The sequence below is a fragment of the Cebidichthys violaceus genome, unplaced genomic scaffold (assembly GCF_023349555.1).
Source record: "Cebidichthys violaceus isolate CVI_PGR_0920_01 unplaced genomic scaffold, fCebVio1.0.p SCAF_75, whole genome shotgun sequence".
Taxonomy (NCBI): Eukaryota; Metazoa; Chordata; class Actinopteri; order Perciformes; family Stichaeidae; genus Cebidichthys; species Cebidichthys violaceus.
This window is the reverse complement of record NW_027176959.1, coordinates 613,094-637,995: the sequence shown is the minus strand read 5'-3', so window position 1 is coordinate 637,995 and position 24,902 is coordinate 613,094. Positions and strand designations below refer to the sequence as shown.

Below are 24,902 nucleotides of genomic sequence, written 5' to 3'. Positions count from 1 at the left end.
AAATGCTAATATCAGCATGCTACTGTAAAACAGGTTAGCTATGCTTACATTTGATAATTAGCACTAAACAAAGTACAGGACAATTTTTGGATTGTAGTTAAGTGAAATATTTATAAATCTTCAAAATAACATGCACATTAAGTAAATTATTTCATTATACAAGGTGCTAATGACAATCTCATGATCAAAATTGGCAAACGCACCACTAGGATTCTTAGTGACTTCATTTATTGGAGGCATTCAATTGGAAATTCAAAGAAAGAGCTGCCATGTGAGCCAAAAACGTAATTAACGGTCACTACATGACTTTAAAGACCTGCTGGAGTGGGGGAAAAAGACAAAACACCAAACCTACTATACAAACTAGTTTGAACAATAAAAAAAAAAAAAAGGAGCTAAAAATCACTTTTACATGTTCCTCAGAACTATTTTTCTACACGTTGCTCTGCTGGAGATTAAATTCAATGGATATGGGGTAGAGACAATAGCCTCACAAGACACCACAACAGTAAAAAGGGCATTTTATAAAAAGTTTTAATTCCATTAAGCAAAAAAAACAGAACCCCCCCAAACAAAACAGTAAAAGACAAATTAAAAACGACCATACCCCTCCGCCCCCAAAAACTGACAATAACAATAAAGGTTTGGTGAACATCGGGGAACGAGCAGAGCTTTCAAATCGATGGTGAAACACGTCTACTTCCAAAATCAAGATCCACGAAGACGAGACTTCGGCTTGGCTGGAGGACTCATCTGGACTGCTCGACTAAAAAGGGGACAGAGGAGGAGAGACGAGTTGAGCGACAGCTGAGCATACCGACTTTTCAGCAACAGGTTAAACGGATGCGGGCAGTTTCCATTTTGACGAGAGCTCCAATGTTACATGACAGCACCAACTGGTGGCTCTAGTCGCCGAGATGAGTCTAAAAAGGTGCATTACACCGGCTTATTATCTGTGGGGCGGTCTTTAGCTGGGAAGATCTCCCTGGATTAAACGATTGTTTCGACAGCAAAGTGCTTTGAGCCCATTTATCCACAAATTACAATCATTCCAACAGGGCAGCCCCACAGGCATTGGGAAACGCGAGGGCTTACTGTAAGAGGAGATGTCGATCTCGTCGGGCAGCTCGGCCACGTTGACCTCGAAGCGGTCCTGCACATCGTTCAGAGTCTTGGCGTCGGTCTCGTCCGACACGAAGGTTATAGCCAGGCCCTTTGTGCCAAACCTACCGGCACGGGCAACCTGACGGGCGCAGAGAGACGCACGTCACGAAAATGTAAAACCGTTCACAATGAGCAACACAAAACAAACATCGCCACACTATTCAAAAATAACGTCACAGAACGAAACATTAGGGTGTGCAGGCATTTCCCCCTCTGAAGTTCTCACCCTGTGCAAATAGGTGTCGGAATCTTCCGGCATGTCGTAGTTGAAGACGATGTTGACCCGCTCGATGTCCATCCCTCGGCCAAAGAGGTTGGTGGCCACCAGGATCCGCCTTTGGAAGTCCTTGAATTGTTGATAGCGAGACAGCCTGTGGAGTAAGAATGGGCAGAGCCCGGGGGGGGGGTTATCAACACAGCTGCTGGAGGCATTACTGGACCGTACCCCCCCCCCCCCCTTTGAAGGCAACGATGTGTTGAGTTAACTGATGAGGCCTCATGCTCCATAAACATACTCAGCATTCAGAGCTCAATGGAGCGTATGTTTATGAGAGTGGGCATATCAGTGGGGGGGGGGGGGGGGTGTGTGTGTGTGTGTGTGTGTGTGTGTGTGTGTGTGTGTGTGTGTGTGTGTGTGTGTGTGTGTGTGTGTGTGTGTGTGTGTGTGTGTGTGTGTCTCATCTCACCTCTCCTCCTGAGCCATTCCCCTGTGGATGGCGATGGCAGGGAAATTCTGTTCCACCAGAAGCTGGGCCAGAGCGACGCAGCGCTGGACTGACTTGACAAAGATCACCACCTAGAGGCAAAGCAAAGGCATTGAAGTGTGGCTGCTGAGGGAGCATGGACACGAGCAGAATTACAGTGGAAGTTATCGCAGCGACTGAACAGCTTTAAAAAAAATTTTTTGCCGAGAGTTCAGACATGAAAGCGGTACGGATCTTTTAATACACGTTTGATGTGAGGCTACAGCCAGCTAGCAACAGGAGCAACAGGAGAGACGGGAACCGGGGAAACCAGCTCATCAGCTCATCTAAAAGCACGCCAATTTACAGGTCGGTCGTTCGTTGTACAAAAACTATTTGCTTCTTTATGAGATGCATGTGCTGGAGAAAAACATGCATCCTGGGGGGGGGGGGGGGGTGAAGACGTTGCAGTGAAGACGCATTTTCTGAAACCATTCAGCTACTAAAGCGCTCCGATATAAAGTATTGAAATGTGCGTTTGTGGTTCAGGAGCCGCGGGTAGGCGGATTTTGTTACCTTTGGTAACATATTTTACAGTTTTCTTGTAAAGCAACAATTCCAGTTCTGTAATCCCAAAACGACAGGACTTTCTGGGGAAGCCGTATGCTACTGGTTGTGCACCGTGCGACAGCTCCATCGCTTTACCTGGTTGAACTCCAACACGTCCAGCAGGTCAAAGAGCTTGCGGTTCTTCTCGCTGTCCTTCAGCTTGCAGTAGTACTGTTGCAGGCCGTGGAGTGTCAGTTTGGTCTCGTCGTCCACAAATACTTCCATGGGCTGCAAAGGACAAGACGATGAGAAACTGTTAGGTAAACTTCTAGTTACATCATCGGCAAGTGGGCAAAGCGTGTCGAATTCAAATGTGCAGCAGCTTTGACGCACCGCCAGTTTTCCGGCTGATAAAACAGTTCAGTAAAAACCTGAAGTAACGACACTTCATCGATCACTTACATCCTGCATGAATTTGCGGCAGACTGGTCGAATCTCCTTGCTCAGAGTGGCGCTGAACATCATGACCTGCTTCTCATGGGGTGTCATCTTGAAGATGTCCTGCACGTCACGCCTCATGTCTGTTTCACAAAGAGAGGCCAGAAGGATACAAATTAATACAGAATTAAATAGGGTGTAACCAGATACCCTGAAGTGAAATCTATGACAATCAAGAAGAAAATCAGCCATTACACAACAACAGAAAATACGCCTCACCTAGCTGCTCCAACATTTTGTCACACTCATCCAGGACAAAGTGCTTGACGTTCTTCAGGGTGAGGGTCTTGTTGTGGATGAGAGCGAGGATACGGCCCGGCGTTCCGACCACGATGTGAGGGCAGTTCTTCTTCAAGACGTCCTCGTCCTTCTTGATGGCCATGCCGCCAAAGAACACGGCGGCCTTTACCGCGGACATGTACTTGGAGAAACGCTCGTACTCTTTACTGATTTGGAAGGCCAGCTCTCGCGTGTGACACATGACTAATACAGACACCTGGGGGTTAGACGTACAGAAACAGATTCAGACACTTTGCATTCCGGTATATTATCCAATGAAACAGGACATGTGGGCTCTACTTAACGCAAGCCACAAGTTTAAAGTTGAAGACAGCCCAAGGTACGGCTTCCTTCACTTAATCCAATCCATAGACCTGGTGTTTTGAATACGCATACTGACCTGTCCATCAACGGGTTCAATCTGCTGCAGTGTGGCCAGCACAAACACCGCCGTCTTGCCCATACCAGACTTGGCTTGACACAGAATGTCCATGCTCAGGATAGCTTGTGGGATGCATTCATGCTGGACTAAATGGGGGGGGGGGGGGGGGGGACACAAGAACATTTTAAGCCAGCGTATTTGCATTATCATTAGAACATCAAGTATCTTAAGCTACTGAACAGAGAATGCAGACATGGGGCAGCCCTGCTACTTTTTGTTATATTTGTATTTATGAGACACAAATACGGGCAGCTCATGTAACTTGTACACAGTAAGGGACATGGCGTTTAAAAAATAAATTCTAATAAAATGATGACTAAAATGTCCCTCACCTTCAGACGGATGCTCAAAACCACAGTCGATGATGGCGCGGAGCAGCTCTGGCTTGAGCAGGAAATCTCTGAAGCCAGAGCTGTGGATGGAGACGTAGGAGCCCTTCACCTCCTTCTTGCCTGCGGGGGCCGCACTCTCTGGGGCTCCTTGGGGCTCCTCATCCTCTTCGTAGTCGAGCAGCTCGTTGTCAACATCATTCTCTGCCATTGTGTCTGTCTAAAACAGGGAAAAACAGAAAGGGGTTTGGTCTTTAATCGGTTCTTTCACCTCCTACCTTGGCTGAAAACCGTCTCTCTCATTGGGTTTAAAGGGTTAAAGGGGGGCTTTTAACTGAGCCCAGCTGTTGTTGCCACTCTTTGTGCCAGGTTTCACAGCACGTTTTAAAGTACATTCAGATAAGATGTTTGTGAAAAACGTGTGTATTCATTATTCCATTATAAGTTTGGTTTGTGTAAACTGTTGTACTAGTGCTGCTGTAAACACTAGCATCGTTGTGTTCACCCCGCAAAGCCCATTGTAAGACGTGAGGCCATTGAATGAGCTATGCTAGCTAATTTAGCAAAGAAGAGGGTCCACGTAAAAGTTTACGCTACAGTCTTTGCTCCGTATGCAAGCAAAAACTGCCTATTTACACGTACATCGCGTACAAACCTGGTCCAGTGAAGCATCGGAGGTTACGTTAGCCGACCCAACCGGTTATCAACTGAAACGTTTACAACACTGAGAAGCTATTGTGTTGCATAACCATTGCTAACGTGGCAAGCTAACGCGCTATACGGCAGCAACTATTTTGATAATGGACCGGCTGCACCATACATTCCTCTTGTGAATTAAGTCATTTAAAAAAAAAAAGAAGGAATACGCAAAATATAAAAAGGCTAACAACGCACTCGTAACATTAGCAAATACGAGGGAGACGGTGCGCTGACGAAGCTAACCAATGCTAGACTACAAAACGCTAGCTAGCTCAGTTACGGTTAGCACTCTAAAGCAAACAATAAAGGAAGCTATTTGATTCCAGGCTAGCCACTTTGTCGAAATAAACTAAGTTATGACTTCCTGGACGCCAGTCGAAGTTTTGAGAACTTTCTAGTTGCAACAATGAACAGATATTAAATTCTTACCTTGTCGGTGTTTGCTACGCGTCAACCTGAAGATCAAAACCGCATGGGGAGGCCTCAGTTCGTTTATACGAGAAACCGGACGTCCCGCCCATGCTGAAAGGCGTTGATGTCATTGGTGGATTCATACGACCGTCGAAAGAGGCAGCCAGCGATTGGACAGAAAGTGTGTCGCAGTACACTGCAGTATAAAAAAAGCGGGATACACCGGTATGGAAGACCACGGTAGTTAGATAAATATTAGATAAATACATATGCAAAATAAAATTAATTAAGCACAATATTGTACACACATACATTTTATTGTATATATGTATGCAATAAAATATATGTAATTTGCATACATATATATATATATATATATATATATATATATATATATATATATTTGAGTCTTTCTCTTCAGCTCTGAAGGACAACCCTTGCTTATTTAATAAAAAATGGAAGCGTTACTTGTACTGAACTGTAGAAACCACTGTACATGTATACTTCTGATAAAACCAGCACTGTGACTGGTATTCATTTTATTTGTATCTATTTTATTGCATTTATTCATTCATTCAGTTTCTTCTCTCCTCCTTCTGTTAAGCCAAAAAGATAAATTGAAATATTATTGATATTTTTGGAGAAAGAAAATTCCCCTCAAGTGGTCACAGTGCTAATATCGGTAAAATTGTTAGTAATGAGCACAACTCATGAGAGTGATTCTTGCAAACAACAGAAATGTCAGTATTGTTAATAAATGTGTTAATAAAAAGCAGTTTGATTTTTATGTTTTTCTGGTTTGGAGACAATGACCTGCTAGAAATGGTGACACCATCGTCAGGTCGGACTTGATAACACTTTTGGTGAGTACTTTTCACAATAAAGTGACCAAACAATGGCATCAAAAATAAACATGTTTATTGTTTTTTATTTAGTGGTTACAGTTAGAAACAACTTCACACTCTTTATACTGTGTATTATTATTATTTGGACATATAAATTAGTGTATTTATTTTCATGTCAATACTAATTTGAGTAGTTTCTGTATTAATAATATATGCTTTGTTATCAAACAACACAAATCTTTTTGCCATGTTATATTCAGTGAGATCCCTGCAAGAAATACTATCTTTGTGAATGTTTTTTCCCCTTATTTATTCATAATCATTATTCAACCCTACAACACTCGCAGATGGTCTCCTCATCTATCTCAGGAAAAAGTGCAAAAAATTGAAGTGCATGTTTCAGTCCATTCCTGCAAGCCTTTGGTTGCCACTAATTTAGTTAGTAATTAGTGTGGTATAAAAATCAATGTGCAGAATGTGTACTAGGAAGTAACATGGACTTATAATGGTTGTTAAAGCCTCACATTAAAATGACCAATAGGAAAGCTGCCTTCTAAAAGAACATGCTGGTAAACATTTTGCCGAAAGCATTGCAAAAGCAAATCCCGCAAATCAGTGTTGGGCTACTTATATCTGTGATTCCAGAGCAGAAGAGAAACTCCACTGTGTAGGACAGAAGTATGGGAAACTGTCCGAATCTGGGCGGGAATGACCCTCTGAGTGAGTACCAGACGGGGCGCAAGAACGGCTCAGGAAGTCCCTGACCTGTGGAGGCAAAGAAAGAAACAGCCAGTCCTCCACTAGGAGACCACCTCCGTGCAGCCCTGTGCAGCAGCCCAATTCAGCAGGCAGTTCCTCCAGACTGTTACTGCGCAAGTCCAACCTGCACAACAGACTTAAAGCTGCGATCCCCCTGGGTAACGAGTTAAGAGAGTTGCGAGCCACATTAAGGATGTGCAGCTCCAAACAGCTACTGAAGAGCTGAGGGGGGAGGCTCTCCACCCTGTTCCCACTGAGGTCCAGCTCTGTAAGCAGCTGCAGTGCCTTTACCTCAGCGGGCAGCACCTCTAGCAGGTTACCAGCCACCAGCAGTCTGCGAAGGCAGCGGAGAGTGAAGAGCGCTGGGGGGAGGCTCTGAAGCTGGTTGTTGGATAGATCCAGGATTTCCAGGCCTCGCAGCACACCAACGCTGGCCGGCAGTGCCAGAACGCGGTTGTAGGCGAGCCTGAGGCAAGAAAGCCGCCGCAGATGAGCCAGGCTAAGCAGTTCCTCCAGCGTCCTCAAGTTATTGTGCTGCAGGTCGAGCGTCCGCAGGTTGGCGAGAGCCAGCAGGGCCGAGGGCAAACGCTCCAGCCGGCAGTCCTGCAGCAGCAGCTCGGTCAGGTCGACCATGCGCTTCAGGCCTGTCAGCACAAGCAGCCGGGTGCCCTCATTGTAGATCTCCAGCCTCACCAAGCTGCCGGCCACCTCGCACAGCTCCCCGGGGATCCGCTGTAGCATGCCTCGGATCACCAGCACACGGAGGTGACGCAGTTGGCGGAGGCTCCCCAACGCCCAGCTGCGGCCCACCCCGCCGTCACTGCTCAGGCGGCCAGAGAGGTGGAGCTCATGTAGGCTGCGGAGGGAGAGGACCCAGCTGGGGATCTCTGACGCCTGAGTAAAGGTGAGGTGGAGGACCTCCAGATGTTCCTGGAGGACTCTGAGTGCACCGGGATCCACCGCTGCTGTGCAATGATAGAGGTGGAGCTCCCTGTTGGGTGAATAAACAATAAAAGACCTGCATATGTACGTCACAGCGGTCTGCTTTTTAACAAAATGTCTAGACATAGCTTTTGATTTGCATTGTTTAAAATGTGTGAAGCTTGACTGCACCACTGCGAAACCCACCTGAGTGAGGTCATGTTGGCCACCTGCGCAGTGAACCTGGCATCTGTGATGAGCTCCAGTTGGAGGACCTGAAGCTGGCTGAGGGTGAAGAGGGCCGGAGGGAGGCGAGGCAGGGCCACCAGCTGCAGTCTGGAGAAGCCCTCTGCGTCCACGCTAGTCATGGCACGCAGCTTCTCCTCCCCCCAGCGCCTCTCCAAGCTTTCCCCCAGCAGCCTGCTCTCACTGACAGGAGACAAAAAGACGGACAGACGCTGGGCCAGCAGAGGGTCATACTGGTCCAACATGTGTAAAAGAAAGGCCAGGTCATTTCTCAGGTCAGGAACATCTCTCAGGGAGCACAACTCCTTCAGTGAGTGGAAGGAATACTGCCGTAGAGGGCTAAGTAGGGCACAGAATAAGAAATATATCACACAGTCGCCCCAAACACAGCTTTACACTCTAATCCTATTATCAGGCCTCTGGTATGCCTTGAAGGCCCTTTGAACAATCATTCAAGTCTCAAAACATTTTGAATCAACCATTTTACATGTTCACTTTAATCAGTTCTTAGGGTATTTTTACACATATCCCTGTACACTTTACATCAATGCACTAACCTGTGTAAAATCCAGCCGAGGGTGTAAAAATTAAGCAGGCCGTACAGCCCCAGTAGGGACAGGTAAGCCACAAGCAGTTTGCGTAGAAGGGAGGAAAGCACATGGATACACTCGAAGGTAGCGTAGCCCACCAAGGCCTGCTCCTCAGGGTGACAGGTGTGGGTGAAGGAGAGGGAGCTCAGAAGAGGGATGGTGTAACTCAAGATCAGCGTCACCATCAGCAATTTCAATATTGTCTGAGCCAAGTAGACCTGAATAGATGAAAGGGAGGCATAATGAACAAAGTGACATCATTCAATCAAGCCTGATCAAACTCCTGCACTTTTAAAGGTCTAGTGTGTAAGAAGCTAACAGACAAAAGACAAAGTAGATGATATCAAATACAAACCATCTACATAGACTAGATGATCTAGTGACACCCAAGTGGAGACGCGCATCGCTGCGTGTTTGGCTGACATCTCAAAGTGGATGACGACACACCACCTCAAGCTCAACCTAGACAAAACTGAGCTACTGTTCCTCCCGGGGAAGGGTTGCCCGCACCGGGACCTGTCCATCACCATTGATGATACCGTGGTGACGCCAACTCGGACTGCGAGGAACCTGGGTGTGACCCTGGATGACCAACTGTCATTCTCTGCAAACATTTCATCCGTTACACGCTCCTGCAGATTCCTGCTCTACAACATCAGGAGGATTCGTCCCTTCCTGACTGACGAGACGGCGCAGGTTCTCATCCAGGCTCTCGTCATCTCCCACCTGGACTACTGCAACTCTCTACTCGCCGGAGCCCCGGCGTCGGCCATCAGACCTCTGGAGCTTGTCCAGAAAGCCGCAGCTCGCCTGGTGTTCAATCGCCCCAAGTTCTCCCACACAACTTCCTTTCTCCGTTCTCTACACTGGCTACCTGTAAGAGCTCGCATCCAGTTTAAGACTCTGGTGCTAGCCTACAGGGCAGTGAAAGGAACAGCTCCTTCCTATCTCCAGGCCATGGTCAAGCCTTACACCCCCGCCCGACCACTTCGCTCTGCTGCCTCGGGGCGATTGGTCGCCCCGTCGCTCAGAGGTCCTGGCGGCCGATTGACCCGGTCACGCCTGTTTTCTGTCCTGGCCCCACAGTGGTGGAATGAACTTCCCACTGACGTCAGGACAGCGGAGTCGCTGCCCATCTTTCGGTGCAGGCTGAAAACCCACCTCTTCAGGAACTGCTACCCTGAGCCTTCCACTTAGCACTTATTGTATTCATACTAGCTTGTTGCACTTATTGTATTCGTATTACTTATAGCACTAACTGTTTTTCTTGTTTCTGCACTGTACTTTGGCTCTGAGTTATGCTCTGCTTCATGCTCTTAGATGCTTGTTTGGGAAAAAAGCGTCTGCTAAATGACTGTAATGTAATGTAATGTAATCTCTCACCTTATAGATGACATCTGAGCTTTCGCAGTGTGACCGAAACTTCCTGACCCTTTCGAACAGCGCCCTGGCCTGTTCCCCATCACTTTTATCCAGACTCATGACCTGCCTGGGAATGTCAACCATGACGTGCTTGGAGGAAGGAAGGTGCACCTGGGACCCGAGGGATACAGACGACATGGCGTAGCTACAGGAGAGTGTGGAGGGGCACGGGGAGGGAGGGGCGCCATAGGACGCACTAACCGATCTCTTCAAAAGCGGGCTGTCTGTGCCCGAGTCTATGCTAGTTCGTCTCGTGCAGGTTACCGGGGGTGAAGATGAAGCTGAAGAGAGAGGAGGCTTGGGCGGTCGTCTCTCCTCCACCACCGCCGCCACCACCTCCTTCTCTTGGATGCTCTCCTGCCGGGCGGCATGAGACAGGGCCTGAGATGTCCAGGGTGACTCGCAGCACTTTGCCAAGATGGCCAGAAAGTGCTCTATGCGGGCGGAGGTGTGGGGGAAGTGGAGCCAGAAGGAGCCGCTGGCCACCAGCACCAGAGACTGCAGCATGGCCATGTACGGGAAGAAGCGGGAGCACAGAGGCAAAGCCTTATGGTAGCACACCTAGACAGATAGAAGATAGACACTTAAACCAACAATAACTGGCTTTTTTGTCCAGTTTGTGAACACAACATTGCATATATTATATATCATCATACTTTAAGCAAACGTGTTAGAAAACAGTGACTCAATTACACTTTCAGCCAATACGGAGCAACATCATCACTTATTTGGAGTCGTGTCTCTGACCACTTGGTGAGTTTAAGTCCAATTTCACTCTCTTTTAGCTCTGTTTTTGGTCTCTACCAACTCCTTAATCAGTTCCACCTCTTCTGTTGCATCATTTTCAAAGACAGTACCTGGCTAATGTAAATGTACTGCTGGTAGGCCAGATGTGTGCGTCGACCCCGGCCTGTGGAGTGAAGATTTGGGCTGACGTTGCGTGGAACATGAGTTGGGGGCTTTGGAGATGGAGTCAATACTTGTCTGCTAGTTGAGGGACTGTGATTAGTGGTGTTCGCAGTGATAACTGGATCCATGGGAATGCACACCACTCGATCCCTGGACAGCTGCTCCGTACAAGCCAGGACGGATGCCATCAGCATCAGGACCACCAGGTAGTCCATGAAGACCTCCCACCAGGGCTTCAACAGTTTACACCGACTCTGATGCTGGTTCAGAGGCACCAGCTCCGACAGGGAGAACATGGCGACCTCTGGGTCCCACAGGGATGACTGTAAAAAATAATAGTGAAATAGTAAAGAAAGATCTGAGCTACGCACTTAAACTGATGAAGTGATGTACAAGGATGAGTCTGGCTTTCACTGTCAGCCGTTTCGGTAACAGCAATTGAACTACAGTATGTGACCTGTGGCCTGATCCAGGAGCATCCTGGATCAGGCCACAGGTCACAGAATAAGAGGATCCTGCCCTAAAAAGATAGTTTCTAAATCAGCTTGTGATGGTGGCTGTGTGGTTGTTCGCTTATGTTGTCAATAACATCTAATCAAACTTTTAATAAGTAATGGTAAGGGAGTTTATTTTTTTTAAAAAAGCTTAGATTTTTGCACGTTTTGTTATGAATGTTACATAGAACAGTAAACACATAGAGTTTCAGGGAAAACTGCCACTCCACAATTCCATTAAAGAGCCCATTTAAAAACAGACATGACATCATCTTTCAGCTTTCATATTAGCTATCACAGTTGGACCTTTAAATAAACTAAATAAAATGGTACAACATCAAACACAATGTCCATTGTAGGCCAACATCTCTGAAGTCTACTTCTTGTCAAAAATACAAATCACAAGCGAACAGCTCCTGGATTAACTTTCACATACCTGGGTGAATAACTTGCTCTCTTTCCCCCTCTCTCCTCTGATCAGCCCACAGCCGCTTTACACAAACTTCATTCCGGCGCTGTCTGGTTCTGCCGTGAAACTTACAACAAACTCCTCCTCAACTGGCCGACACACAGCTTTTCAACGGTTGCCATGGCAGTGGAGGATGTGTGGCTGAAAAATCTAATTCAGCGCTAGAAGCCCGTTCAAGACTGACCCGGGGGGGGGGGAGGGTGCCTTTACTTTAACTCCTTCAGAACAGACTCTGAGGAAAATATCAGAGGAATATTAGACACATATTACAGTCACAAGAAAATACTAACTATTAGAACAATATATTATATCGAAAGTAAAGGTACTTTCTATGCAGAATGGTCCCTCTCAGAGTTTCAGCCTTCAGGTTGAGATGAAGTTCTATGTGCCAAAATTACCTTCTTCATAAAGCCTTTTGTTGGGTAGTTTAATCTCTAATATTTTGTCATATTTTATGAACTCACTAAATTTGTAAAACCACTGCTCTAGCCTGTTTTCATGAACCCTAAATGTTTTACAACGTTGTATCCAGCATCATCCAGCAGGGGCTGCTGAAGTTACTGTACTGTGAGTTACACATAACAGCAGCATCTGACTCCACACAGCTTCCAGAGGTCTGATGACCGGGGAGCGTTGTTATATTACAGTTATTGCGTGAGTGTGTGTGTGTGTGTGTCTGTGTTAACGGAAAGGCATGTCATATGTAACTTGGGGTGCTGTTTCCTTTGTATTTGGGTCAAGAAGAATCTGGAGCAAAGACTCAAACTGACAATGAACCACATCGCGATCTACTCTACACAGCTGGTGTGTTTATTTTCTGTGTGTCTGTACTGTATTTGCGAGTGTGAAAACGTGTGTGTGTGTGTGTGTGTGTGTGTGTGTGTGTGTGTGTGTGTGTGTGTGTGTGTGTGTGTATTTTACTCGTCTTGTGGGGACTCGCTTTGCTTTTGAGGACCAAATGGGGACAAAATGCACATTTCCATCATGTAAATTGTTACATTTCAGGGTGAAGACTTGGTCTAAGGTTGGGGTAAGGTCATGATTAGGTTAAGGTTAGGAAAAAAGAAAAGTGGTGTGGTGAGCTGTGAGGGAGTGGCATCTATTGTCTCCACAAAGAAGACGAGGTGTGAAGACGTAACTTTGAGGGACAGGGACAATTTCTTAGATAACGTATTATCACCATCTAGGCCTACTGCTACATACAAAGTCAAACCTACTATTGAACCGGGATTACTGTGCTTTTGAAACTTGTTAAAGCTATAATCAGCAGTGCAATCTTCAGTGTTGGATAAACAGCAAACTGTGTGACTGCATTACATTTTGTTGTTGTGGACTTTATATCACATGTGTGTCAGGGATTCTCTGTGTGCGTATGAAGTCATTCACATGGGTTCACAGCGTCCTGATGAGACCAACGCAGGACAACAAGCTGCTTTAACTGTGAGGCTGTACTCAAGCAGAGTGGTGCTTTGAGCTAAATGCTAACTTCAGCATAGCAACATGCTCACAATGACAATGTTATGTTAAGCAGGTATAATGTTTACCTTGTTCACCCTCTTCATTTAGCGTGGTAGCATGCTAACTTGCTAACATTTGCACAAAACACAAAGTGCAACTGAGGCCGAAGGGAATGATGTTAGTTTTGTGGGTATTTAGTCATGTTGGACAAATGAAAACTTTGATAAGTTATGGCTTAAGAGTTAGCAAAGAGTTCCAGTGCTGAGAAATGAAGCCAAAAACTGCAGTTCCTCAAATGGCCACTTGAGGCTGGCTTCCAAATACACTCAATCCCATAAGACCACATGCCCAACTTTACAGTGCAAACAAACATGTTTACAGCAGAGATCAAAAACGGTTTTGGTCTCCAACTAAACATGGTAAACAACAAAATATTTTACTGAAAAGTCGGTTTGGTTTGCATTTAAGAGGCCATTGAGGTTCCATGATCTCACTGCAAAAGTAACTGATGGAGACCAAAAAGAAAAATAAAAAAAATCTCTTTCAGGGAAATATGGGTTTAAAATTAGACTGCAGGGCTGTGGTGTGGCAAGCTCAAGATTAGAAGAGGGCCGATTACACCCTCGGTTTCAGAGTTCTGCTGTGAAAAAGGCCTGCGGCTTCACACCTCTTTGTTTGCAACACACTCAAAAACAGTAACAGCCACTGACACTACCGTGCCCATAGGCAGGGATGTTTCGGGTGGGGTTGTGTTATATGACAAGATTCACACGTTCCTATCATAAAAAAACAAAACTTCACAAGCTTGCAACAGACCTCTGCACATCAAATGGCTAAAATCTTTAAACATGAACAGCATGACACACATATTGTTGCCTTACTGGTTGATGCTAAACAATTTGTAACATTAAGTAGAAATGATGGCTGAAAGTTAACCCTGACTGAAAAGACTAAACAAGGTTCCTAAAAGCAAATGGTTATTTTACCATCATATATGAGGATTTTGGAGAGGGAAGCTAGATTAAAAAATGTATCCAATGATAAGGTTGTTTGGATCTGGACTTGGCTTTCTTAAAGAGTAAATGCACATGTAAACATGATGATGATATGACTGATGTGATGAAACACATCAATGTTTGCGTTAATGTTGACGTTTCTCACCAGATTTATACAAGTTGGCATTTCACGGTTAAAATTTTTCCAAAGCGCCATCAACATTCTGAGTCAACCATTTGGGACTAATCTACACCATGAAATAAAATAATGTTAACGTCCTCTAATCAGACCCACCTCCTCGCCTCTCCACACAGCATCTATCATCTACACTTTTTTCAGTAACCACTGTGTAGCATTACAATCACAGCACAAGCCTCTTTTCTTATCAGTACATTACAAAATCTGCTGAATCTGTGTCGATGACTGATTATCTGGCAATAGCAATAATTATTCCTACGTTACCATAAGAGTGCCTATGAATTATTAAATTGCTTAATTTGACTATTTAAGTGGTTGGCTAGTAAGCTAGCTAACATTAGCGAGCTTATTCCACAATGTTTTCATGCTAACGCTACACGTTACAGAAAATGAGCAAAACAGCGGGCTGGTGGCCAGCGCCAGCTGGGTCTAACGATCCGGACGGGGAGTGCGCTAGCTAGCTAATTCTTGTGTCATTTGTACTCAGATATATAACTCCACATCGCTTTTTTCCAAGCTACTGTAGCTGTCATATTTGTTGACGCTGTGTTTTAGGCTTTCGACAAGTGGAAGTGGCTGGGGTTGAACCTCTTAGCACCTTGCTCCCTTTTTTTAGCATTTTTCAATATGCTGTGGGTGGACTTAGGCGTAGACCTGGGGGAGAAGTTACACTTTAATATTTAAAATACAAGCCAACAGCATGACCATGAACAACATTCTAAGACAATATATCCTCTGGCCTGATGATATGGAGGCAAACAATAGAAGTAGGCCTAGTTCAATTTACAAAGCAATCTATTTTGAATATACATGAAATATACATATATTACTTGGATTGGCCAATAAAGTGTGTTTTTGGATGAATTTGTGTCTGATTGGTTGATCGGTCCACTTTGATCCAGACTGAAATATCTCATCAACTATGGATTGCCTTGACACTGACTTTTCCTCTCGTGTCACCATGAAGTTGAAATTTTTAGAGCTTTCATGAATTGAAAGCTTTTTAGCCAGCACCATCATTATCATTTCAAATTGAATTTATGACCAAATACCTGCAAAACTGGTGTCATTCTGATACGAGAACAGTTGTACTTTTTGTTTTCTTAGCTAATTAGCAAATGTTAGCATGCTAACATGCGGAACTAACTATGATGAACGTGGTAAACATATTGTGCCTGCATACCTGCTAAACATCAGTTGTCATTGCGCTCATGTTAGCCTAGCTAGCATGTAGACTTTCTTTTTTGACCCTCTGCTGCTGTCGTGGTGAATATGACAATAAGAGTGGGCCTGCTGTAATATATAGTCATACATTTATTCATCATTTTGGCTTGTGGTTATACATTTAGGCTTTCTCTCTTTACCAGCACCACTGACTTTGCAGATGTAGGCAGTGGCTTCCTTGGGTACCATATCTCTTTGGAGTTCTCACACCCCCTTACCTCTCTGACACCCTGCATTGTGATGCACATCTCAGTGAGTTGGCTGGTTGTGGGAGTGGGGATGCCCATCAGTTGACTGAATTTGAGAAATTGTCGTCATAATCATTATTATTTCCATGACATGAACTTGACAGTTCAGGTTTTTCAATCTGACAGCCATTGATTGAAAAGAGTAGGAGGATGTGATAAGCCGTAAAATAGAAAGAAAGAATACCTCAGCAACATACTTGTTTCCTGTTCAGTGGGAGGCAGTGTTGATGGTGTTTACTCTTGAACATGACCCTTTGATATAGTGTGATATCGAGAGAAAAGTACAGTCCACGGTTCCCATGGCTATAGTGGATGTAGATTTGTTGTTTATACATATAAGTACTGCAAAGCAAATCCTCTTTTTAAATATATACAGTATATAACACATATAGACGTTACCAGCATCAAAATCTCACTAAGCTCTCAGCCTTTTCTCCTCTCTTTTCTCCATTCCTTTCTCTAACGAGGAATGGAAAGCCCTGCACTGTCCTTAACCTTTGTTCTTTTGCCAACCAAAATGAGAGAAGGTTGAAAAGTTGTCAGGAAATGAGTGTAAAATGGGTGGGTGGGGGTGAACTGGTGACAGCAAGATAGAGAAGCTGTTGACCGTGAGAAAGTGGCACAGCGCTTCTTTTGTGAAGTCCTCTGACTAAAACCACTGTCAGCCACCAGCCACAACAGCACAGATAAACACCAAAGTGCTGAGACTGCGGCCTGACAATCTGATGCTTCTCTTTCTGTTTGATCAAATTATGTGATTTAATGTAGTACTTGTACTACAAAACACCTACACTATTTCCTCTGGAGTATATTGAGAAAGTACACAATGAGTACACAAACGGGAATACAAATATCAGCAACCTAGATGTTTCACTTGATTTCACCTGATGACATCATCGGAGCTAATTTTTACAGACTTTAGAAAGCTTTCTGCAGAACCACAGCAGGCATTGTACTGTTGTGAAACTGTTTTCACAGATTGAGCAGTATGAGCCCACGATGCATAAAACGTATCTTAAAGCAACACGATGTAACCTTTGCTGAGCAGCAGCCATGGTGGCCTCAACTGAAAATGACAGGATGTCTGAAAATGCTAAAACAGAGTAGAACAGGTAAAAGAAGAGTCAATTGACTCAGTAATTCTTTTATTCTGTTAGACATCAATATCTATCAAAAGTACACAAACAATAGCTAACTTTAGTCACACTGGGCTACTGGTCATACCAGCCCAAATACAGTTGTAGCAGCTAAACCTTTGAGTGGATTGAATTAAGTAAGGTTGTATGTCACTGCTTATTAGGGGTATTGAACCGTTCAGCACGAGGGTCAAGGTTCGACAGGCACTACAAACCGAACAATACGTTTGAATAATACTATTGCATTTGGAATGCAGAAGCTTAAATTGTGGGAAATATAATGTTCTCTCGGTGGAGCCACTGCGCTCAACATGGCAAACCACCTGACGTAATCATACGCTAGTCGCATATCGATGTGTCCTTGAGCAAGACACTTAACCCCAAAATTGCTCCCGTAGCTGTGCCTACGGTGTGTGAATGAGTTAGTCTGATAGGCGGGTGGCACTTAGCCCCTACCATCAGTGGGTAAATGACGACAAGTATTGTGAAAGCGCTTTGAGTGGTCGGAAAACAAGAAAAGCGCTATCCAAGTACATTGTACTCTGGTAAGGCACGTGTGTTCTGGGAGGCGCGCTACGCTAAACTAGCTTAGCAGCAAAACCAACAGCAGCACACAAGCTACAAACTCTCCATGCAGCGTTTAGGTAGCTACTCCCTACTGATTAAAACAGGGCTAAAGCAATCGTTACGCAATCCCCATTTTGCCATAATTCCTGCTTTGTAAAAGAAAACAAAAGCCGGACACAAAATGTCCGAAGCACCCGCTGTTCCTCTGACAACAGACGGCCGGACGTCACGGGCTAGCTGCTCACTGTAACGACGCAAATAGGCCGATGTCATTTATCTAGTGTCTCAGAAAGCATCGGCAGTACAGCAGATCTCTCGCCTCCTCCAAAGATCAGAGAGAGTGTGACCTTCTCTCACGGAAGCACAACAGCAGCCCATGTGTTAAAGACAAAACAGGAGTTGCTGCAGCTTCCTGTACACAAATGAATCCATCACTGTTCAAAGTGAATAAGAACACACTTTATGATGGCCTTTCTGCATTTTTTGCTGTATTGAACCGTGGCACCACTGTATCGTATTGAATTTGAAGAGAAAGAAAGTTGTGTGTGTGTTCTTTCCAAAGCTACAGTCTCACTTAAATGTGTAAAAGTGGCCTCTTTAAGGAGATAGGCTCGTAAGACACCAGTTTCCTCTTTTTTTGGATCACTGATTGAGAATCAAAAGTTAATAGAATTCACATGCTAGTATTCGTTTTAAAGGGGTTAGCACTCAAAATAAATGTTGCACCCCATCATTTGATTAAAATAGTTAATGTTAGGAACAGTTTTGAAAATAAATGTCATTTGATGGTTGGATGGCAGCTGGCAGCTTTCCGCTACACAAACATTTCTTAAATGTTATAATTCAAAAGAAAAAGGAAATATAGTTAATTAATAGTAGCATTTATTCATGTATATATTCAACACAAGTAAGTCATATCACACATTTACCACATTCCTCCCACTTGATATACCATACCTAGTCAGGTTTAAAGACTCATAACATGGTGAGTGAACATCAGAAACAAAGCAATAGGAAAATGAACTTTTGACGACAGTCACACCAGCGTCTCCCCCTCCTCCTCCCAGAGTTTCAGGTTCCTAGAAAGGCACTTTTTCTACCACCATCAGGGGAACAAGAAGCCCCTGAACCCCCTAAAACAAATGAGGCAGAAACCCACCGAACCCACCAGCCCGTCTCAGCTCCCTGCATCACTCTTGTCTGCTCTCCCTGACAGCCCCTGAGAGAAGGTTGCAAGCCCCCCACCACATCAACCACAGTGCACTGACATGCCTCTCTTCATGCACATCAAGGCGAACTCAGCTCCATGTGTATGCTGCTGACACCAGGAGTCAAATGAGATGTTTGCAAAAGTACAGCCACATTGAGGAATGCTTTTGTTTCTGCTCACATGTGGCCCTTGATGATTTGATTTTAATCTGAGGTCTGATTCAGACCTCATTGCTTGACAACAGATACTTATATGCAAAGAAAATAGCTTTTTTTGTCATTGTTTAAGAAAGGGTGTGTTTTGTAATTGTCTTATCAAGAAATGGTACCTTTATTAGTCATATTTCTTGAGGATTTGTGTATTTAATGACATTATTCTACAAAGGTTAAAATAGGGAGTTTAAAATATTTAAGTAGACATTCCCTTAAAGGCCTGTATTCTTCAGTGTGGTTTATTACATGTATTTAGTCTGTATTGTACTGTATTGTAACACTCACAAAGTTAAATAGTGCAACCCTGTCTCCTATAAAATAAGAGAAGAACTTAACTGCATTCTCAATTACACATTCTCAACTACGTTTCTGGGTATATTTTCTCCTGTCGCAGTTTAAAACACGTGGTTAAGATTGTAAATTAGAAACAAAACCAAACAAACTACTTTATTATGTTAAGGCAACAAAACCACTTGGTCAGGTTTAGTAAAATATCATGGTTTGACTTAAAATAAGTATGTTTGTTACGTTATTTAAGTTAGGGACGTAAATGAAAATAAACAAACGATGACTTTTGGTTTCACACTAGACACAAACAGCAGTCTCCTGGGTGAAAGTCCTGTGTTTGTGTGACCTACGCAGCCACCCGACCTCCTCTGTGTGTAGACATCTGCGGACTATGAAAGTATTTTTGAGATGTCAAAAAATTCGGGTCAAAGTACATTCCCAAGAAACCATAATTGACAATGCAGTTTTGTTGAATGTGAACGTAATTTTCCAGAAGACCAGGCTGAACACTGACTTGACCAGTTTCATATTAATCATATTTTATGTAGTATTTTGATTTTCATGACAGCTCTAGCTACTAAAGCATAAGATCATGTCCCGTACCCCGGAGGCTTTGTTAAGTAAAAGAGTATGTCATCTGCATACTGATTGATTTTGTGTTCTTTTAATTAAACCAGATATGCTTACTGTTGGTGAAGACTGGAGACTCTTAAGACTAAATGGTTCCATTCCTGTGATTAAATATTGAAACTTTTAATTTTGGTTCTGGAAAAAGCACAACATTTGGAAATGTTTTTTAAATGATAAAGGTATTTGTAATCAACATTTTACATGATCATAACATCTAATAAATCACCTACAGATCATTCGTAAAGTTTTAAAAGCACACTGTTATGAGTGGTCTCCCCTTTACCACAAATATTTGAGTAAGTCATCACTCATGGGCCCATTGGTAGATTGTATTAATGTCTATTGGCAGGGATACTGCTTTTTGCCTGTATTGTTTATTTCAAATTTCTCTGGGTATCTTGTTAGTACAGCAAAATGACACCGCTTGTTGGGTTGTTTTCTGTCGGGCAGGTAGTTGCTGGTCAATGTAGTTAGCTACTGGTAAAGCTATGGGCTGGTAAATGTGTTCGGGGTCGATGCTTCATATGTTGTGAGGAAGAAAAAGGAGGAACTTTGCAAATTGTATTGACAAGCCATATGCAGCACGATGACTCAGTATGTTTTATTGGCACTTCCTTCTTTTACCATGAGTGTTAAACTTTATATCTTGCTCTTAAATGATTATCAAGCACTTACCCTTTCAATTTACTCATTATATACATATTTATATATATATTTATATATATATATATATATATATATATATATATATATATATATATATATATATATATATAATTTACGATGATTGTACTTAAGAGCTTATGAATTACTTATAAGATCTCACTCCAGATCTGACTTCTTTCCAAGATATCACTTTAAATAAAACATCTTTAAGGCAATTATTTTCTGTCTTTCTGACAAAAAAGTTAATCAGGCTACAGTTCAGCTCTCAAGATGAAGTTGGTGAAAAAGGAAAAAACCTCCCTCCTCTCATAAGGAACTGTGTGGGATGACTGGGTGCCACATAAGAACACACACACACACACACACACACACACCATTAGACAGACAGACAGACAGACAGACAGACAGACAGATAAACAAAAAAGAAAGTGTGATGTGTAATTGGCGCCTCAATAGTAAAGGTCCACATGTTCACATGAAAAAGATGAGATATTCAAACTTTCCAAAGAATGCTCAGCGTATTTATGAGTCCACCCACATGAGCCCCACAGCAATAATCAAGGCTTCTCTTGACTTGACTTTGGTATCACAGCACCTTTATTCACAGTGGGTCCTCAACCTAAAGTGTATGGTTGACCAAACCTTTAGAGAAGACAGAGATGTTGTCATGTTTATGTAGACTTTGCTGGTCAGAATAAGGGCAGCAGAATAGTTTGATAGTTATCTGTTAACTTCTATTAACTTTTTGGGCAATTTTTTCCCTCCGATGCCGAAAGACCCACAATCCTCAGCGGAATCAAATCAAATCTCTTTGTCATGTCATGTCATCAGTCGATGGGTGTGAGAAAGAGAAAAGAGGACGTTGTCAGAAACGAAGACACAAGAAAGGCTCTCAACATTCAGCTGCGCAATACAGAGGTAAGATCAGTGCTTCATCTGGAATCTCACTGTTATGGTATCAAGATTATTTTCAATGTATTGAATCTTTTAGACGTTTTCTAAAATGGCAAATTCAATCAACTGGCATACTGCAACTTCTTCTGTCCAACTTCAAGGTTGTGAAGGGTACTATTTTATAGAATTGTATAATCAGGTTACTAAATAAATCATTTTTATTATTACAGAGATTCATGCAAAATTAAAAAAAACTGATAAAAAAGGTCAAATGAGTTTACTTTCACTTTTTTTGCAACGCAATTCTCTTGCATTCTCTTTTTTTACTTTTTCAGTTGAAGCTTTCCTCTTTCTTGTTTACCGTATGATCTGATAAAATGTTAAAATCAACTAATACCAAAGCAGTATTAAGAATTTATTTGACACATATCCTATGAAAAATGTATAAATTTAACACTTGGTAAATACTCTTTATATATTTAGGTAATGTGGAACTAATAATCCCAAATTTGTAATCATTCTGCTGTTGTTCTCAATGTCTAAATAGGGTACTGGGAGCTCAAATGGAAGTATAAAGAGTGTACCACAGTGTCAGTTTAGTTGTCAAACGCCACAGTTATCCTCAGTGAAAGCCCTGAAACCTTTGGTGCAGGTGGCGGGCTGTATATTTGCTGAGGAAACCTCAAGCTTTGGCATTGTAACTGAACATGTAGCGGCAGGTGTGCGACATCAGAGTGTGTGAGGCTCCAAACGTGACTTGAAAGAGCAGATTTTTCAGACCCCCCCCGTCCCTGGGTTTATTCTTGCAGGATTTTTCACCTCGTCTCCCATCACCTCCCTCAGTCACAACCATGCCGCGGTCGTTCCTCGTCAGGAGTAAAAGGACTCACCTGCTCGGCCCGTCTAAGGACTCCTACAGACAACACTCCCAGCCCCAAACGGACGCCAACCAGCCTGTGCAGCGTGCGACGGGACAGGGCAGGAGGAGGTGTCCCGAGGATGCTGTGAGGCCTTTGTCCCCCATGTTAGGAGTTAAAGACTTGCTGGCTTGCTCACCATGGGAGGGGATGGCAGTCCGTTCTCACAGGAACCCCACAGAAGAACCTTGGCGTTCAGGTACTCAACACTTTCTAATCGCTGAGTAAACAGTATGTGTTCTGTGGATAGCATGTATCTCAGCCATAATTCAGACAGTAGTTCTGTAAAAGAAAGTGCACCTCAATTCATCTCATGATTCATCTTTGCACACTCAAGGCGTCTAAAGCTAAGCAAAGACCCAAAAGAAAATGATTCTCTGTAAACTCAAGTCATTCCCATCATCCTTTCATATTCTAACAGAAGCCCCCGTGGAGAACCGAGACGTCCCTCGGCCGGTCTCGCCTTGGACGGCGGACGGACACCAGGCATCTGAACGAGAGAGACAACTGGAGGGACTGGTCTACTTGTTGCTCAACCACACGTCACACACCGACCTCAAATCCCCCGTCAGCGAGTGCCCGCTCTGTGAAAAGGTGGGAGGCCTCCGCATTGACAGAATATTTACGTCCTTATTATATCCGTCCTTATCTGCTGCCAGAAAGAAAGAGGAAAGGGTGAATAACGATAAAAGAAACTGCCATGACACAGAACGTGGCAACATATCAGAGGGTGACACGGCGATTCGCAGCGTAGAATAAAATATGTAGATGCAGTCTGTTGCCGTTCAACAGGGGTGTGTTTGCAATTATTCTTTTGCGGAGAGATTTTGTGAACAAAGGGGTCGATTGAAAAAGATAAGAGGCTTGACTGCTGCAAGAGGAATGCATGGTGAATACTTCGGAGCAAAAATAGTGCATAATGTTGTTTATGCTTTATTTTCATTCAAGCTTCAGCCTTGAAAAAAATAAATCTCAATCTCTGTGGATCAAAACCTTTGAATGTTTCAAGTGAAATGTCAAATATGAATTATTATATATATATATTATAACATGTTGAATAAACAAATAATAATAAATTATTCATCATTGTTTCAAAATTTCCTCAGATCTATCTTTGGCATTTCTTGTTAGTAAAAAATGAGTAAAAAAGGAGAAAAAGTTTTACAGTTTTACAGGGAGTTATGTGTCATATTTGCTAGGCAACCAGCGGTAACTCCAGTAAGTTACTGATCCCATCATAGAAATCATAATCAGTAAGCTTTAGGAGTGCTGATGGGCAGATTTCTTAACATTGCCGGCCAAAGCCATGCCAGCTGTTTCACCCTGTTTCCCAGTCTTTATGCTAAGCTAAGCTAACCTGCAGCACAGACTGGACAGTGGCATTATTCTTCTCACCATAATGTTTCACTCTCTCCGTCTCCCTCAGTCTCTTTCAGAAGTCTTGATTTCAAGAGGCGGCCTGCAGGCTCATCTCCACAACACCCTCTCCGTCCCGTTGACTAGATCCCCCATCGCCACCAACACCCTTATGCCCTTCGGCTTCAGAGCGATAGGCAGCTACGCGAGAGCCAAGGTACAGTGAGAGAGAAGTGGTATTATAATGTTTCAGTACAAACACACGACTCGTCACGGATTCACTTTGTTTCTTTTCAATGCGTTTGCGTATCCAGGAGCGCAGCTTCGACTGCAAAGTGTGCGGGAAGGTGTTCAAGCGCTCGTCCACCCTGTCCACCCACCTCCTCATCCACTCGGACACGCGGCCCTACCCCTGCCAGTACTGCGGCAAAAGGTTTCACCAGAAGTCGGACATGAAGAAGCACACCTTCATACACACGGGTGAGTGAACACAACCGCGGGGGCGAAACTCCGTTCCGCGGAAAGGAGCCCAAACTCACTAAAACCCAGTGCGCTTTCCTCCCACAGGTGAGAAACCACACGTGTGCAAAGTGTGCGGTAAAGGATTCAGCCAGAGCTCCAACCTCATCACCCACAGCCGAAAGCACAGCAGCTACCGGCCCTTCAGCTGCCCCAGCTGTCAGCACAGCTTCCAGCGCAGGGTGGACCTACAGCGCCACCGAGAGACGCACTGTGGCTATGGAGACATGTACGCCCCAAACTGAGACCATGACCATGGAAATCATTTCCAATACCTCATAATTGTAAAAGTCAGAATGGTGACGCCTTGGATAATAAAACCTGATTGATTGTGTAAGAACATTGGTTTGAGTTTTTTTTTTTTTATTTTTTTTTTTTAGAAATCACTTTGCCAAAAGTCATTCACAACTGATAATGTGGGCTGCCCCCCCCCAGGATGTTCCAGGAAACAGTGTCAAGAGGACCATTATCCAATCACGTCGTGCAATTTTCAGAGAACTATTTCCCTCAAAAAAGCAGATGTGATTGTAGTTTTTGTGCGATTTTCCTCATTGGATGTAGCGTCCTTGTTACACTGCAGCTGGGCTCCCAGCAGAGATGATTGATGATGACACAACCACAGGATGTGCTTCCACTACTGCATGGACAGGAGGTCCATTTTTTTAAATTACTTT

The 24,902-nt window shown here is 43.7% G+C and overlaps 3 protein-coding genes across 4 annotated transcripts; 1 reads left to right on the top strand and 2 right to left on the bottom strand.

Moving 5' to 3' along the window:
• Positions 1–91: 91 nt before the first annotated feature.
• ddx39ab (DEAD (Asp-Glu-Ala-Asp) box polypeptide 39Ab) lies at positions 92–5,144 on the bottom strand. The gene is made up of 10 exons (XM_068737005.1): positions 5,073–5,144; positions 3,948–4,164; positions 3,574–3,701; positions 3,114–3,390; positions 2,859–2,977; positions 2,553–2,684; positions 1,851–1,960; positions 1,391–1,535; positions 1,096–1,243; positions 92–766 (listed from the first exon to the last, which is right to left on the bottom strand). Exons 2-10 carry the CDS (start codon positions 4,153–4,155, stop codon positions 750–752), a joined length of 1,284 nt encoding a protein of 427 aa, XP_068593106.1. The 5' UTR covers positions 4,156–4,164; positions 5,073–5,144; the 3' UTR covers positions 92–749.
• Positions 5,145–5,994: 850 nt separating this feature from the next.
• On the bottom strand, positions 5,995–13,258 carry si:ch211-106h11.1 (volume-regulated anion channel subunit LRRC8D). The gene is made up of 6 exons (XM_068737066.1): positions 11,677–13,258; positions 10,695–11,069; positions 9,799–10,398; positions 8,383–8,633; positions 7,787–8,164; positions 5,995–7,649 (listed from the first exon to the last, which is right to left on the bottom strand). Exons 2-6 carry the CDS (start codon positions 11,040–11,042, stop codon positions 6,527–6,529), a joined length of 2,700 nt encoding a protein of 899 aa, XP_068593167.1. The 5' UTR covers positions 11,043–11,069; positions 11,677–13,258; the 3' UTR covers positions 5,995–6,526.
• Positions 13,259–21,290: 8,032 nt separating this feature from the next.
• On the top strand, positions 21,291–24,568 carry LOC137892134 (zinc finger protein Gfi-1b). Of its 2 annotated transcripts, none has more exons than XM_068737064.1 (6): positions 21,291–21,460; positions 22,280–22,552; positions 22,775–22,947; positions 23,780–23,926; positions 24,024–24,189; positions 24,277–24,568. In XM_068737064.1, the coding sequence occupies exons 1-6, from the start codon at positions 21,364–21,366 to the stop codon at positions 24,471–24,473; spliced, it is 1,053 nt and encodes a 350-aa protein (XP_068593165.1). In that variant the 5' UTR covers positions 21,291–21,363; the 3' UTR covers positions 24,474–24,568. The 2 variants fall into 2 exon arrangements, with proteins under 2 accessions (XP_068593165.1, XP_068593164.1); XM_068737063.1 differs by having other exon boundaries at positions 22,246–22,552.
• The last annotated feature ends 334 nt before the right edge of the window (positions 24,569–24,902 follow it).